Below are 14751 nucleotides of genomic sequence, written 5' to 3' on the forward strand. Positions count from 1 at the left end.
TCCCTCAAATACTAGCATAACTTAACAAAATGTTAATTAATGATTGATACTGAAACAGAATGGTAATATAAGAAAATGTTTTAATAAAGGTAATAAGATATTGAAATTCAGCATAAGATTAGAAATCCTCTAAGAGTTTATTCTGTATCTTTGAAAATGAACGTAATTAACCACTGATTTTCATCTTTTTAAATAGCTTCTATAAAGCTACATAATTACACCACTTGTTGAGTTAGGCAAATCATAACTAAAGCCAAAATGTTTCATTATGTTAGTTATGCTAAGTTTTCCATTTGTATTGTCTGGGCTAGGGGTTAGGTCCCACAGATCCTTCAAAACCACTGTACAGACTGGGCCACCAGACCCCATGCTAGGCTGGGTCACCAGACCCCCCACATGCCCGGCTAGGTCACCAGACCCCTCACACGCAGGTCCACACTAAGTAACTAGGAAAGATCCCGGGAGCCAGTGACAGATGACAGGAGCTCAGTCTTCAGCAGTAGTAGCAGTAGCAGCAGCAGCAGCAACAGTGGTGGCCTCTAGGAGCATCCTGGGGGCACTGGCAGCAACAGCTTGCAGCAACAGCCTCCAGCAGCAATAGTGGCCTCACAGTGGCCCCCCTGGGGGCATCCTGGGGGGTGGAGGTCTCAATGGATCAGAGCCGCTTGTCCCTTACACTTAAGTCTATATAACCCAGGACACCTGGGTGCACATGTGCAATCACACTAGAGGATAACCAAGGAACACCTGAGCATACGTGCCTACTTATACCAAATGCTTGGCAAGATTCTGAACATCTGAGGGGCCCTGACCATTTTCCTATATTTTCCCTACCATCCACCTCTTCGGGGTCCCTTCACCATACAATGTACATGTTCAGAATCTTCCATGATGTTCCCTTAGTGAGGATAAATGACCCTTACATCCACATTTATCTACTTCCAAAATACAGTGGGACAGACATTGGGTACACTTTCCCATTCCAAAAGGGAGGAATAGATAAGAAAGAAAAACAGGCCTCAAATCCAAAACCCAAACAGGGCAGACAGTAAGCACACTGGGGTACTGGGCAGCCTTGCTCCTGCAGCTCAGTCAGGTTCTGCCCACTGAGCTGCCCTGGTGCCTACCGCTTTTCCAGGACATCATTGCATGCTGCCAGCAGCCCCACGGTTCGAAGCTCCTGGCAGCAGTCCGCCATCCTGGCTCCACTAGACATTTCCTTAGTGGGGGTTCATCTGTGGGGGCTCCAACCCTACTTTTCTGATCCACATTGCTCCATAGATGACCTCTGCAGCAGGTCTCCACCTGTGTCCCTGGCTTTTTTCATAGGTCTTCTGAAATCTGGGTGGAGGCTGCCACGCCTCCACTGCTCTCATGTTCCGCAGGTCTGCAAACTTAACACAATGTGAATGCCACCAAGGTTTCCAGCTTGTGCTCTTGAGACTTCCTGCACACTAACCACACTTGGGGCTGCCTGAGACAGGGCTGCTCCAGCCAGAGCAGCTGGGATGCAGGGAGTAGTTTCCTAGGGGGCAGTGGCACCCCAGGTCTGTCCTCTGGAGAAATTCAGTTCCCTTAGCCTTTGTGATGGGAGGGGTGCTCCTCCAAACTTCCGAAATGCCCTCAAGGCCTTTCTCATTGTCTTGGCTATTAGCATCTAGCTGCCCCATCCTGAGCTCTTGAATCACTTGAATCAGCTTGGCTTACACTGGCTATTCACTCAAAGTCTCGAACAGTTCTGCAGCATTCACCCACACAGTTCAAACAACTGCATTTGCCCAGTCCATCAAGGAGTGGCTACCCTGCCCCTGTGCATATCTGTGGCTATTCTGTAACCACCACCACAAAGACAGGGCAAAGTAACATACTTGAAATTCTGCAGCAGCACCTGTCCTCGGGTCATCTGCCCATCTGCATGTGGCACTAATTTCTTGTTCTTTTCTCACTCTTTTCTCAAGTTTATATGGCACCCAGTGAGCCATTGGGTTTACGTGGCACCCTCTGAGCCATTTGCCTTCAGACAAATGCAGCATGCGTTTACTACATTGTCTCCCAGAGCACATTACACCATCCACCCCTAGGTCCCACAGCTGCAGTAACCAGGGGCTCTTCCTGTTTCTGCTGCTTTGTTTCCCCAAGCCAACCTATTTGACCTGGGTATACAGGACATAGGCAGTGAACTGGATCACCTGTGGGTTGCCCACCATCCGCCTGGTCCCACAGGTTGCTTCTGCTTTACTTTGATGAGCAGGTCATTCCAGGAGACACATAGTCCCCACCCCAACTCACTATTGGATTTGTCATACATCTTTGGTGTCGGAAGCAGGGATGACCTGTCGCTGTTCTTCAGCCTCCAGGGCATGCATCCACACTTCCAATCTGTCTGCTTTCTGCTGCAAGTCTCAAAACTGTGCCACTTTGTGGGTTTTCTGGTCCACGTTGGCTCACAGTGCAGCGAGCAACAGCCAGACCCTGTTCAACAGGAAAGCGGCCACCAGATACAACATACTCAAGGGTAGCCACATTTCCTCCCTCTCCCAAGGGGTTTTCTGCTTCTTTACCTGCTTGTCATCCTGCAATGACCACTCAAATTGCTGGGCTCTTTTACTTGCCCAGAATCCTGCCATGACTATGCAAATTACTTGGCTCTTTTACCTGCCCATAATCCTGCTGACTACGCCAATTGTAAAGTAAGGCAAATCATAACGAAAGCCAAAATATTTCATTATTTTAGTTATTATTTTAGCTATTCTAAGGTTTCCATTTGAATTGTCCAGGCTAGGCATTAGGGCCCATAGACCCTTCAAACCCATTGCATAGACTGAGTCACAGACTCCCCACATGCCCGGCTGGGTTACCAGACCCCTCACACACAGGTCCATGCTAGGTAACTGGGAAAGATCCTGGGAGCAATTGGCAGATGACACGAGTTCAGTCCTCAGCAGTAGCAGCAGAAGCGGCAGTGGCAGCAGCCTCTCAGGGCTTCCCAGGGGCACTTGCAGCAACAGCCTCCAGCAGCAGTCACAGCCTCCCCATGGCTCCCCGGGGTGCATCCTAGGGGTGAGGGGTTCTGTGGGTCAGAGCTACTCGTCCTTTATACTTAAGTCCATAACCCAGGACACCTGGGTGCACATGCACAATTACATTAGTCAATAGCCAAGGAACAACTGGGCACATGTGCATATTTACAACAAATGCTCAGCAAGATTCTGAATATCTGAGGGGCCCTATCATTTTCTTATATTTTCCCTACAGCTTCTTACCCTAAAATCTATAGTTTGGGGGGGGGGGGGGTGAAGGAGATCCATACTCTATATTTTCTATTGGTAGTATATTCTGCAGTCAAAATAGATTTCTTTGTACTTAAAAAAAAAAGGGACCCAGGAGAGTGAGATAATCTCAAATAGCCTACCATTATTATGGCAACTGACTTAGGTGCTTTGAGAAAGTTACATGCTTTCTTACTTTTAATAAACAAATGTAAACATTTATTATTATTTCACATTTTGGTTTTTTTTGAAGCTGCCTTACTTCCCTCAACAATGAAATGTTGTAACTAAGTCAGTTTCTTTCTTTCACTTTTCATTTTATACTGCCTTTTACCCTTACAGCATTTCTGTGACGAAGGGAGAGTGTTTCTATTGATCTCACCTGAGAATCAGGTAAAGGGAATTCTAATATCACTCAGCTGCTTAGCAGCACTCCCTGGACTAGAAGATTCCCAGTCCTTCCTACTGATTGTGCATTTAGCTTATTCCCTAGTCAGAATCAACAATGATTAATTATGTTCTGCTTTTGAGTATCTTCGTTTCTAAATATATTAATATATTAAACTCTTCATTATCTGGAAAATGAATATCCATTTACATAAGATGATATAAACCACAATGTCAAAGAGAAAAAAGCATCAGTTTGAGTTACTAATTAAAAAAAAAATTCTTCACTCAAAATGCTTATGTGAATACTAATTTAATATAAAGTACTGAATGTTGATGCTCAATATTTAGATGTATTTCATATTTTACATCTTTGAATAGCATATTGAAATATAAGGTATTATTGATATTGATATAATTTTAAGTTATGAAACTGTAACAGTGAATTAATGCCAGGAAGTTTATGACAATGCCACTGCAGAATGATTCTACCCTGAAAATAAACTTCCAGGAAAAAATTAATCCACACATTTTCATAAATATATTTGCATATTCTAGCCTAAACTATTAGAAATTCAGACAGAGTTTACACCTAAAAAGAAAGCCTTATAACAACAAGGTGACAGGCATCATTTCAATTCAGATAACTACAGGGATACAATAATCTCTGCTAAACAAAAGTTTAGAGTCCTCTAACACTGTCGTTGTCAGAAGACACAGCACTATGTTAGGTCTGTTATAGAAGGAAGGTATGGAGCAATGTCAGACAGTGTGGGTGAATATTACAAAATGAGTATATTGTTAAACACTACAGGATTGTATACTGTACCTTAAATAAACATGATATGAATCTGGAAGTCTTACAAACCACCAGGAAAAGCTGTAAGAGTGACCTGACGTTACACACAGGTGGAGAATGTAGGGAAATGACCAGAGTAGAAAATGTAGGTGGGAGGTCTGGGATTAGTGTGAGGACCCAAGGGTGCAAATATCTATGCCTGCCGCAATGGAGAACAGAAGAAACAGAGCAAGTAAGGCCTTTATTGTCCCTGGGCCCCAGGGCTAGGGCTAGAGTAAGGTAGGTGAGGTGCCAAAAGCACAAAATTTACAGAGGTGCTCACCCAATCTGGGGTTCGTGCAAGTTTATGAAACTTCAGAGCCAGTGACTCCTTAAATTTTGCACCTTAGGCCTCTCACCTGCTTTGGGGCAGTCCAGGCCCTGTTGGGCCTCTGTCCCCACTTATCCCTGTCAGGAAAAACAGGTCCATTTGGAATGAAAAGAAACTACTTCTTTCAAAATATAGTCTTCACACCTGCTTCCTAATACCAGCTATGTTCTGTTTAGAGGTAAAAGAATTACCAAAGAGTTACATGATCAAATGTAAATGACAACTATCAAACCCTTCTTTTTGTAACAAGGAGGCTATGAGAAAGTATGAAAGGGAAAGGGGAGGTGTGAAAAAAACAGTGCACAAAAGAGACAATGAATCTCCCAAGTGATCATAATTTGCTGACATTGTTGCGTTTTGTTGTCCCTCGGGCAGGGCCAATCACATGTGGCCACTGAGAATTTCTGTTGTATTTGCCCATTGAACATATTTCAGATTCAGAATTGTATTATATAGAAAAAAGTAGTAGTTTCTATCTATCTGTTTATTTTTAGAAAATTTTTCATGGAGCAAATTCTCATTATTATAGAACCCATTAATTTAGAATATCTGATAATTTGGATATTGGTCAAAATTTAGTTACATGTTTATGAAAATATTTTCTCAAGATATAAAGTGAAATAAAATAGTTGCTGGCAAATGTTTCAGGAACTTAAAAACATTGTCTTCAAGAATATTAAGACCGCTTTAATTTTTAAAATGTTATCTGTTCATGAGTATGTGATAAGCTTCTCCCTTTGCCATCATGGTAGATAAGGAGTGTGTGTGTGTGTGTGTGTGTGTGTCTGTGTGTGTGTGTGTGTGTGTGTTTAGTAGTAATAAAATATATTTCCAGATATTCTATAATTTAGATTATTAAGACTGCATATATGTTTTTCAAAATGTGGGAATTTTTGTTTCTATTTTTCTTGATGTATAATGTTTAAAATATATAAATACAGCTCCCACTGTGTGTTAACATATCTTTAATACATTTTTAGCTCTTATAAGGATAATATTCAGATAATAACGCATATCAGTGGAATACCGCTAGTTGTCCTCCACTATATGTTCCATCATAATAGAATTTTAGTTAGGCACATGGCTATTCAGATTAAGACCCCACTTCTCTGACATCTTTCTAGTTAGATGTGACCATGTGACTGAGTACTGACCACTGGAATAAGAGCAAATGTCTTCCTCTTACATGACTAGGTATCTGCTCTCCTCATCTTTTTCCCTTTACATGATGAGTATTAAATAATAGTAACTGAAAAAATCATATCAGACCCAGAAATGAAAGCCACATGCTGAGCATGGCAGAGCTAGCCTGCCAACCCTAGAAAGCTCACCTCTAGACTGTTACATGACAGAAAAATACATGGTTATCATGTGTCTTTGAACATTTGCTCAAGCCTATACTCCAACTTATACAATACCTCCAACCAGTGCAACAAATGAGTGACATTTGTTGAGTTCTGATTACATGTCAATAAATATTTTATATGGACTGTATCACCAATCCCAACAACTCTGTAAGATTAAATCTCTTGGCCAGATCACAAAGCCAGTAATTGGCAGAAACAAGTTATAACAGTCTCAAAGATTTTTTTAAGCTATAATATTCCATTAAAAAAAATATTGCGTGTTTTCTTCAGTTGGAAGACCATGAAAACAAAATCAGGGAAAATTTACTCTCTATAGCATTCTTACCATTATTTCATTAGACGCACACAGAAAACCATTTCTGTGTCTACCAATAGAAATGGAAGGTTTTAAATTATGCATGCAAATTTACATCTTAGAATTTCACTCTTCTTTTAAAGAAATTCAAACGGAAACATTCATAAGTAGACAATTATTAGTGGCAGAGTCTGGCTTCTTCTAATTTACATCTTTTATAAAAAGAGCAGCAGAATAACCAGATACACTACCCTTGTACCTAACTGGGAATAGCTAACTTTCTTAAAATATAATTAAGAATATAAAAATGTAAAATATTAACATATATTCTAAAGCATATAGGAATTTTTTAAATTTCAGAGTTGCAACCAATTTAATAGTTGTATAACCTAGAACAAAATTTTAACCTTGCAATTTCCTCATGCATATTGAAGATGATGATGCTCACCGCACAAGGTTGTCCTAAGGACTAATGAGATAATGCATTAAAGGACTCAGTACAGTGCCTGAATTAATGAAAGAACAATGAAGTCTTTCAGTTACATTTTAATTTTTTTTTTTTTTTTTTTTGTCTTTTTGTGACCAGTAAGGGGATCGCAACCCTTGGCTTGGTGTCATCCACACCGCGCTCAGCCAGTGAGCGCACCGGCCATTCCTATATAGGATCCAAAACTGCGGCGGGAGCGCTACTGCGCTCCCAAGTGCTACACTCTCCCGAGTGCGCCACGGGGCCGGCCCTCTTCAGTTACATTTTAAAAGATTCTAATACATTAAACACACTAGGAAAAATTATAGTGCATCATTTCTTTCTCATAATTTTTTTCTTCCCTCAATTATTTCATCTACTTTGTAGATGAGCATATGCAATTGATGAACATTTGTTTTCTCCAAGAAATTAGTTAGTGGAATAATTCAATAAGAGATTTCTTATAATTTAAATGCATCAAGGACAATAGTACTACTTAAGCCTATTTTTCACTCTTGATCTTTATCAGAAGATAGGCAGATCATCTGGGCAAAATCTTCTATTTGTAAAGTTAAAGTATTAAATTTATTCAACACATTACCAACTTTCCCTGAGCTGATATTTTATGATGTCATAAAGCAATTTTCATAAAATTGCAAAGATGTATTATTTTAGCTATGTTGCCTCATTGCATTGGTTCTTGGCCTTCATGTAAAAACTATTTATACCCTGTGAAGCCAGTAAAAACATTAATAAATTTGGAAAGAAGCATCATTTCCACAATATTGAATTTCAATCCAAGGTCCTGCTAAGTTCCTCTATTTATTTACCTTCTCATCCTCACCATGCATCCAACACCCCCAATCTCAGCTCAAAGTTCCCTTTCAACTCTAGCATCTTTCAGTCAGTTTTGGCTTTAAGTTCCCATGGCCAAAAAAGAAATGCATTCTTTTTCCCACATCATGACCTTCTCTTAAGGCAAAAGGAATGAGGCATGTGGAAACATTTCTCTGTAAAATGACATCCTTCATGAGCCCTAATACTTGTATTCTTTTTCCAATAAAGAATTCTCTTTTTCTAACATCTGTCCCCCCAGTTATGTAACATATAATGCTTTTATTAATAACTTTTCTGTCACTGTAATAAGGTATGTGTCTCATAAGCAGAAAATTACGGGGATTCTCTTTCATCCTTCCCATTCATTTTGTTATCCTAATTCAGACAAGGTAATTTATCAATATTTATACTCTTCTTAGTAATCAATACTCACTAAAGCATAATGGAAACCAGGTGAGATTTTTTTTTGCTTAATGATTCATTGCAAAAAGCAGATTTGGCAAGAGAAATTTCATGTATTAACACCAAAAGCAGCAATGAGGTCAGCCAAGCAAGTGGTTTTTGAGGCTGGAGAAGCACTGAAGGAGTGAGGGAGAGGCTCCCAAGAGCAGCTTATTATCAATCTCAGTCTGTCAATAAAGAGAGTCATATAACTTGTAAACAGAATCTGGAATTTGTCTCTTTTCTTTTCTCATTATGATTGAATAAAAGCTTCCTTCTTGGTCATTTTAAATAGTATTTAAGTGAAAATTAGCAAAAAAGATTTGCTGGAGCTTCCACCAACTCCACCTCTTTCACAGAGGCTCACTTACTATCCTATATGCTTTCATATTTTAACATTTTCCCACAACGAATCATTGCAGATCCCAAGCTTACAATAACTTTCAGGCATCTTTGCACTCCCACTAATGGAGATCTTTGGTTAGCAGAGTGTCAGTTCTCTGAGGAGAGAAACCGTGTTTCCACTTCCACCCTTGATAGTCTGCAGAGTGCCTGGGACATATCACACACTCTTTAAGTGTTGCCTATAACTAAATCTGATCATTGTTATTCACAAGAAACATCTCTGGTTTCCAAATATCTTCCATATCTCATGAATACTTAGGTGTTCAACACAGTCTTCGTTTGAAACTTACAATTGTTTTATAAAGAGATTTTGGTATAATTTTTAAAAGTATTTTCTTAGTAAGGTTTCTTTATGAATTTCTATTAATATATAAGGTAACCATACATTCCAGTTTCTCCCAGGAAAGAACATCGTATATAAATATTTGTAGGACAAATATTCACATAATATATATAAAACTGCTTTTATACCATTTCACCTTCATTGACCCATCACATTTTTGGAAAATAAAAAGCCTCACTGCATCACAAAGAACACAAGATGAAAGTACTTTCAAATTGTCCCATAAATTACATCCAAGTGGAATCAGTGAAACCCTACAGAAATGACATTTAATTTTTAATAAATCTTATAGAACCTATACATGTACATGCTTACCCACTAAAAATAATCTATTTAAGATGTTATACAATATTTATATATTGCTGTCATCTTCAAAAATCATTTTAGGGTGACTTTCATAGCCAGTTTATAAATCACAAGAAAAATCATGTATAGTATCTCCTTTTCTTGCACCCAAACCTTTACAACTGATCTCAATGACTCACTCTAGTCTGCAGACATGGTTGTAAACACTTCTCAAATAATTTTAAAAATAAAACCTACTCTCAAAGAATGAAAATGTGTTCCCACTGAGCATATTCAAAAGAATCCATCACAGGACTTGAAGTCACCACTGTATAAGAGATTCTAAAATACGTTCCAATGAATGGAAACGTTGTGGTAATAAGTACATGACGCCCTGATTTGAATCTGGGAGGAGTATACACATCTCATGAACTCATCTAAGTGAGGGCTGTGTATAAACTGTAAAGTGCGGTGAGAAAGTTGCATTCATTGTTAGGGATGGCCTTTCTTGTTCACAGTAACTAGCAGTACCAAGGATCTTGCTAAGAATTTCACTACTGGATTCATGTGGAAATCACATCCTATCCGTAACATAGAAATAGAGTGTCCTAAAAGATAGAACTGCATTCAAATTGAAGAAGAGATTAACAAGTTTCTGTGGTGCATTTTACTCACATCAACAAGTTGATTGACTCCACTTGCTGTTTTTGCCAGTGTGACAAGGTCTTCTTGCATCTTATCCACCCATGACTTGATACTACAGAAACCAGAAAAGAGAATGTTCTATCAGATCTCTGGCACATAATAGCCACATACTGATATTTTATATCTATGCTTCAGATAATTCATTAAATTGCCTGTAAATCTTTCTTCTCCTTCCTAATTCCCACTATGTCCACACTCCCACTCCACGTATAAATTGCAAGAGCATTGAACCTTTAGTGTACAAATTTTTAGGATGCAGAAATACCCGAAAGTAAGCAAGAGAAAAATGATATAAATGTCTTGTCCTGAAATAAATAAATAAATAAATAAATCTTGTCCTGTATAAAGGTAAACATTTGTTAATTTTAAATGTAGTCTTTTTTAAATGCAAGAATAATTATGTCACCCTGGTAGAACATTTAACATTTTTGTGTATTCCCTTCTAGTCTTTAAAATTATTTCACATAATTGAAAGTATATTATATAAAATATATACAACATATTTTGAAAGTATATTATACAAAATTCACATAACATTTTTCCTTATGTCATATGATAAATTCTCTCCCATACCATCACCAATATTTTGCAAGCTTTTTATTTTTTAATAGCCACTTGATCCTTTATTATCTCTACATTCCATAGTATACTTGATCACTCTCCTTTTTAAAAAGAAACTTAGGATGTTATCAGCTTTTAACCACTACAAATTACACTGCAATGAATATCTTCATGCATGAAGCTTGAAAGTATTTTGTTTTCTTAGCTAGACTCTTAGATTTGGAATTACTGGATCAAAGTTCAATCTTTAAGGCAATGGTATTTATCATTAAAATTATGATTGAAGGATTTAAGTTCAAATCCTTTTCAGGTATATACTTTAGATTAATGCAATGGACATCTTAAAACATGAGCTATGAATGTCATGATATTTTAGAAAAATCTAAATCTGTGTTCTATCTTACTTTTTCCTGACAATGGAGAAATTACAACATACCATACAAGTTGGCCATTCAAAACAATACAATTTAATTTAAAATTCCTTTATATATTTCACTTATTTATCTTTATGTTGTAGGCCTAAAGTATGTATTCTTTTCTTCCCAGGCAAATATAAGAAAACACTAGTAAACAAGTAGAAATGACAGGAGATGATTTGTATTTAAACTTTCACTTCTTTCTATGTATATATGATTTGAATTATGAAGATTTAATTGTGTGTGTTTTCTTTTCCTTAGAGAAGAATTCCAATAGTACATCAAAGTCACCACATGTTTTTCAAATACATTTAAGTGTAACAGAATAAAAAATTAAGTAATAATAAAGGCATAACATGAAAAGGGAATTTAAATGAGGTATAGGAGAACAAATAAAAGAATAATAAGCTGATAAACTAAAGAGAAAGAAAGAAAACTGAAAGTCAGTCATAAAAAAGGATGAAATGCCTTAGAGGAAAACAAAGAGGCTTGATTTATATGAAACAAACTGGTTAGTAAGTGAGATACATTAAAACTAGGGATACTTTAGCATAAATAAAAATAAGGAAGAATATTTATTGAACCATGCTGTATAAACATGATAGAAAAAGGCAAATGAATATCAAGAAACAAAAAACAAATAAATGAGAGTAGGGTATAAAGTAAAGAGAAATTTATAGAACTATTAAAATGAATGATGCATGAAACATTAGTCTTGTAATTTGCGCTACCTATCAGCTGGTGCATATATTTTAAAAACATTATAAATACTAACTAATATTCTTAGTACTGCTTTTAGAAAAATATAATTGTGCCCCATTTTTACATTAAGAACAAAAAATTACAGTAGGGTACAAGTAGAAACAAAAACCATTTATATCACTTTCTAAATCTTATTTCTTTCAGCAGTTACTGAACAAGTCATAGAACCTAGAGAAAATGAATCATCTCTACTCATATACAGTTCTCAACACTGACAAATAGTAAGAAGTGTTATACATTGCTTTAGCTGGGAAACTGAGAGACAAAGAATATACATCTATAGAAATAAATTTAACTCATGCCCCAAATCTGATTTATGCTAAAATGATCCAAAACATGTACTCTCACTTGACACCTGAGTGCACTGTCACTACCAGTGTTCATTTAGGTAAGCCTGTTTTGGCTGAAAAGCAATTCAAGACCCATCCAGACTTCTCTGCCCCACTGACAAGCTGTCAAGAACATTTTATAGGAGCATGGATTATTTTTCACAGATATGAGGTATTATCTGGTTTTCCTAAAATACATAAGCACTCTGCCTTTCAACCTGGAATTAAAAGGTCATAATGGCAAGGAAATAAGAAAAGATCCCATTCATCATGAAAGTGAAAAATTACAGGATGAAGAACACTGATATGTGTACATTTTTATCTTTCTCTTTCTTGGTAAATAGTCAAGCATACATGCATAATCGCTAAGCACTATTTTATTAAATTTATCCAGAAGGTACTATAAAATTTGGGGGAAATTACAGAGGATATAGCATTTTCATGTAATAAAAAACTAACATAGCACTCCACTAGGACAAATTTTTTGTTTGCTCTTTGTTAACCCATTCAACAAGTACTAGTATCTGCTGGAGAAGATACTAAAAGATGGAGATGCAGGTTGGGGTTAAAACTGGGTCTGGCAGGGAGAGAGACAGAGGAGAACAAGAATATGGGGGTTGGGGACGGCATGTTTCAGGAGCCAGGAGGGAGTCACTTAATGCTTAGCAAGTAGCGGTACAGGAAGGCTGATAGAGGAGACTTTCTGGAGTAGCTATTTGAAATACTATTTGAAAGACACGTGGAACTTGACAAAGTTGAGAAGAGAAGGAAATAACAAAGAAGTCAGAGGAAATTTATAAAACATGGCACATACAGCAACTTCAAGAGTTTGAATGGCTGGAGTCCAAGCGTGGTTTGGCAAATGGTATGGAATGGGGGCAGGAATGGTAGGGAAAAATTCAGCCAGACAGATGGACCAGAGCAAGGGACTTAATTATCCTTCTGAAACATTCAGATTGTATTCTCAAAATAATGGAGAGAGATTAGAAAATGAGAAATCAGAGAGTAAAAAGATCAAATGCATATGAACATAATAAATGCATATGAACATAATAAAATAATTTTTCTGACACCAGGTAGATGGTGGCTTAGAGGGAGAACAGAAAGGAAGAAGGGAGGTCTAGTTACAAGGTAAGAAATGAGGACTCAAACTCCTCAATGGTGGGGAAATGGAGAAAGGGAAAAGGGGAGGAGGCTGGGTAGAAACAACTAGCTCATCCGAAATTCTGAAGTGTGGACAACAGGATTTCATGCACTATTACATATCAAAAGTGACTGGAAGAAAGAATTTGCAGATGATTCAGGGAGTTTCTCAGAGGATGACAGGGCATTTTGATATAGAAAGTATAGGAGGAAGAACAGTTTAGAGGGACATTGATGAGTTTGTTTTTATTGTTTCAGTTAGAGGCGTTTTGAGAGACTTAAGTATAGATACACAGTAGGCAATTGGGCTTAGAGCTCTCAGAATAGCCTACACAGAATTTAAAGATTTGGTAGTTACAATGCACATAAAGGACACAGGTAAATCAATTTATGATTCCAAAAGAAGAATGTACAGAGGGAGAAGGAAAATAAACAGTGGTTAGAACTCTGGAAAATAACATTTAAAGAATGGACAGAGGAATCTGAGTAGTGGCAAGAGAAGGGAATCCAAGAACAACAGTATCAAAAGAGCCAGACAAAGGAAAAGTTTATAAAGAGAAGGAAGGACTACAGCATTATCAAACAAGGTGAGAGAAATTTATTCACCTCATCTGTGAGGAGAATGAGAGAAACCATGAAAGCTGGAAAGGAGTGAACAATGAGGTAACAGTGCTCCATTTTTTTTTTTTAAGTAAGACAGATAGGGAGGGGTATGTTTCTATGTAAAAAGAGAAAGGCAAGTAGAAAAAGAGACATCAAAGATGAAAGAAAGAACATATAATTTATGACAATGATGGGGTGCAGGAAACACTACCCCAAAATAGGATACCTTGGCATTTGAGAAAACAGCAAAAGTAGGAAGATCTCTCTGACCTTCTCTCTCCCTTCTCCCCTGAGTACCCTCATGTGACAGGTGTCCTGGCCTATACCCAATGGGAAGAAATGTCACACAGGGACATCAAAAAGAATCTGAACAAACGGACCTTCCTAAGTTTCCCCAGTTTATCACCATCGCCATTAGATCATACCCTTTTATCCTTCAGTCATATTTCTGTACAGCTGTCCATAAAAATACACAGATTTTCCTGGGTCTCTAGTTCTTCATTTTCTGAAGGCTCCTATATCACATAAAACTTAATTTGTATTCTTTTCCTAGGTTTATTTAATTTTTTTTCTAACTAAAATTTGCATCCTATTTTTATTGACTAATCATTTCTTGGTGCTTTTTGGACCGGCTCTTTACAACTTTCTGCATGTGCCTGAAGAACAAATTTTTTTTTTAATTTTTGGTTTTTCCATATTATTTTTCTAGCAAAGCCAACAGCATTGCTTTAATTTTTGAAGTATTTTAAAAGAAATGTAACAAAACCCTACCTCATGTTGATATATACTCATACATATGATAACTGACAAAAGAACATGTTCGGAGTGATCCTTTATTTGCAATTTTAATCTGATTATTTTTGTGAATATTTACAACAAATCAATAGCTTCTTCCTAGCTTAGCAATATGTTAAGAATTTTTGCCTTATTCATGTAGTGAAATAATAGGAATGTTGTTCACTGCCAAT

At 37.3% G+C, this 14751-nt stretch overlaps 1 protein-coding gene across 4 annotated transcripts in view; it reads right to left on the bottom strand.

Annotated features, from left to right (window-relative positions):
• Positions 1 to 14751, bottom strand: part of CACNA2D1 (calcium voltage-gated channel auxiliary subunit alpha2delta 1) — a 486082-nt gene that overhangs the window by 383170 nt on the left and 88161 nt on the right. For all 4 annotated transcript variants that reach the window (XM_063100870.1, XM_063100872.1, XM_063100873.1 and 1 more), the window contains one exon: positions 9940 to 10021. In XM_063100870.1, coding sequence (XP_062956940.1) covers positions 9940 to 10021 — 82 coding nt within the window. The remainder of the gene's footprint in view (positions 1 to 9939; positions 10022 to 14751) is intronic.

Source organism: Cynocephalus volans, chromosome 6 (genome assembly GCF_027409185.1).
Source record: "Cynocephalus volans isolate mCynVol1 chromosome 6, mCynVol1.pri, whole genome shotgun sequence".
Taxonomy (NCBI): Eukaryota; Metazoa; Chordata; class Mammalia; order Dermoptera; family Cynocephalidae; genus Cynocephalus; species Cynocephalus volans.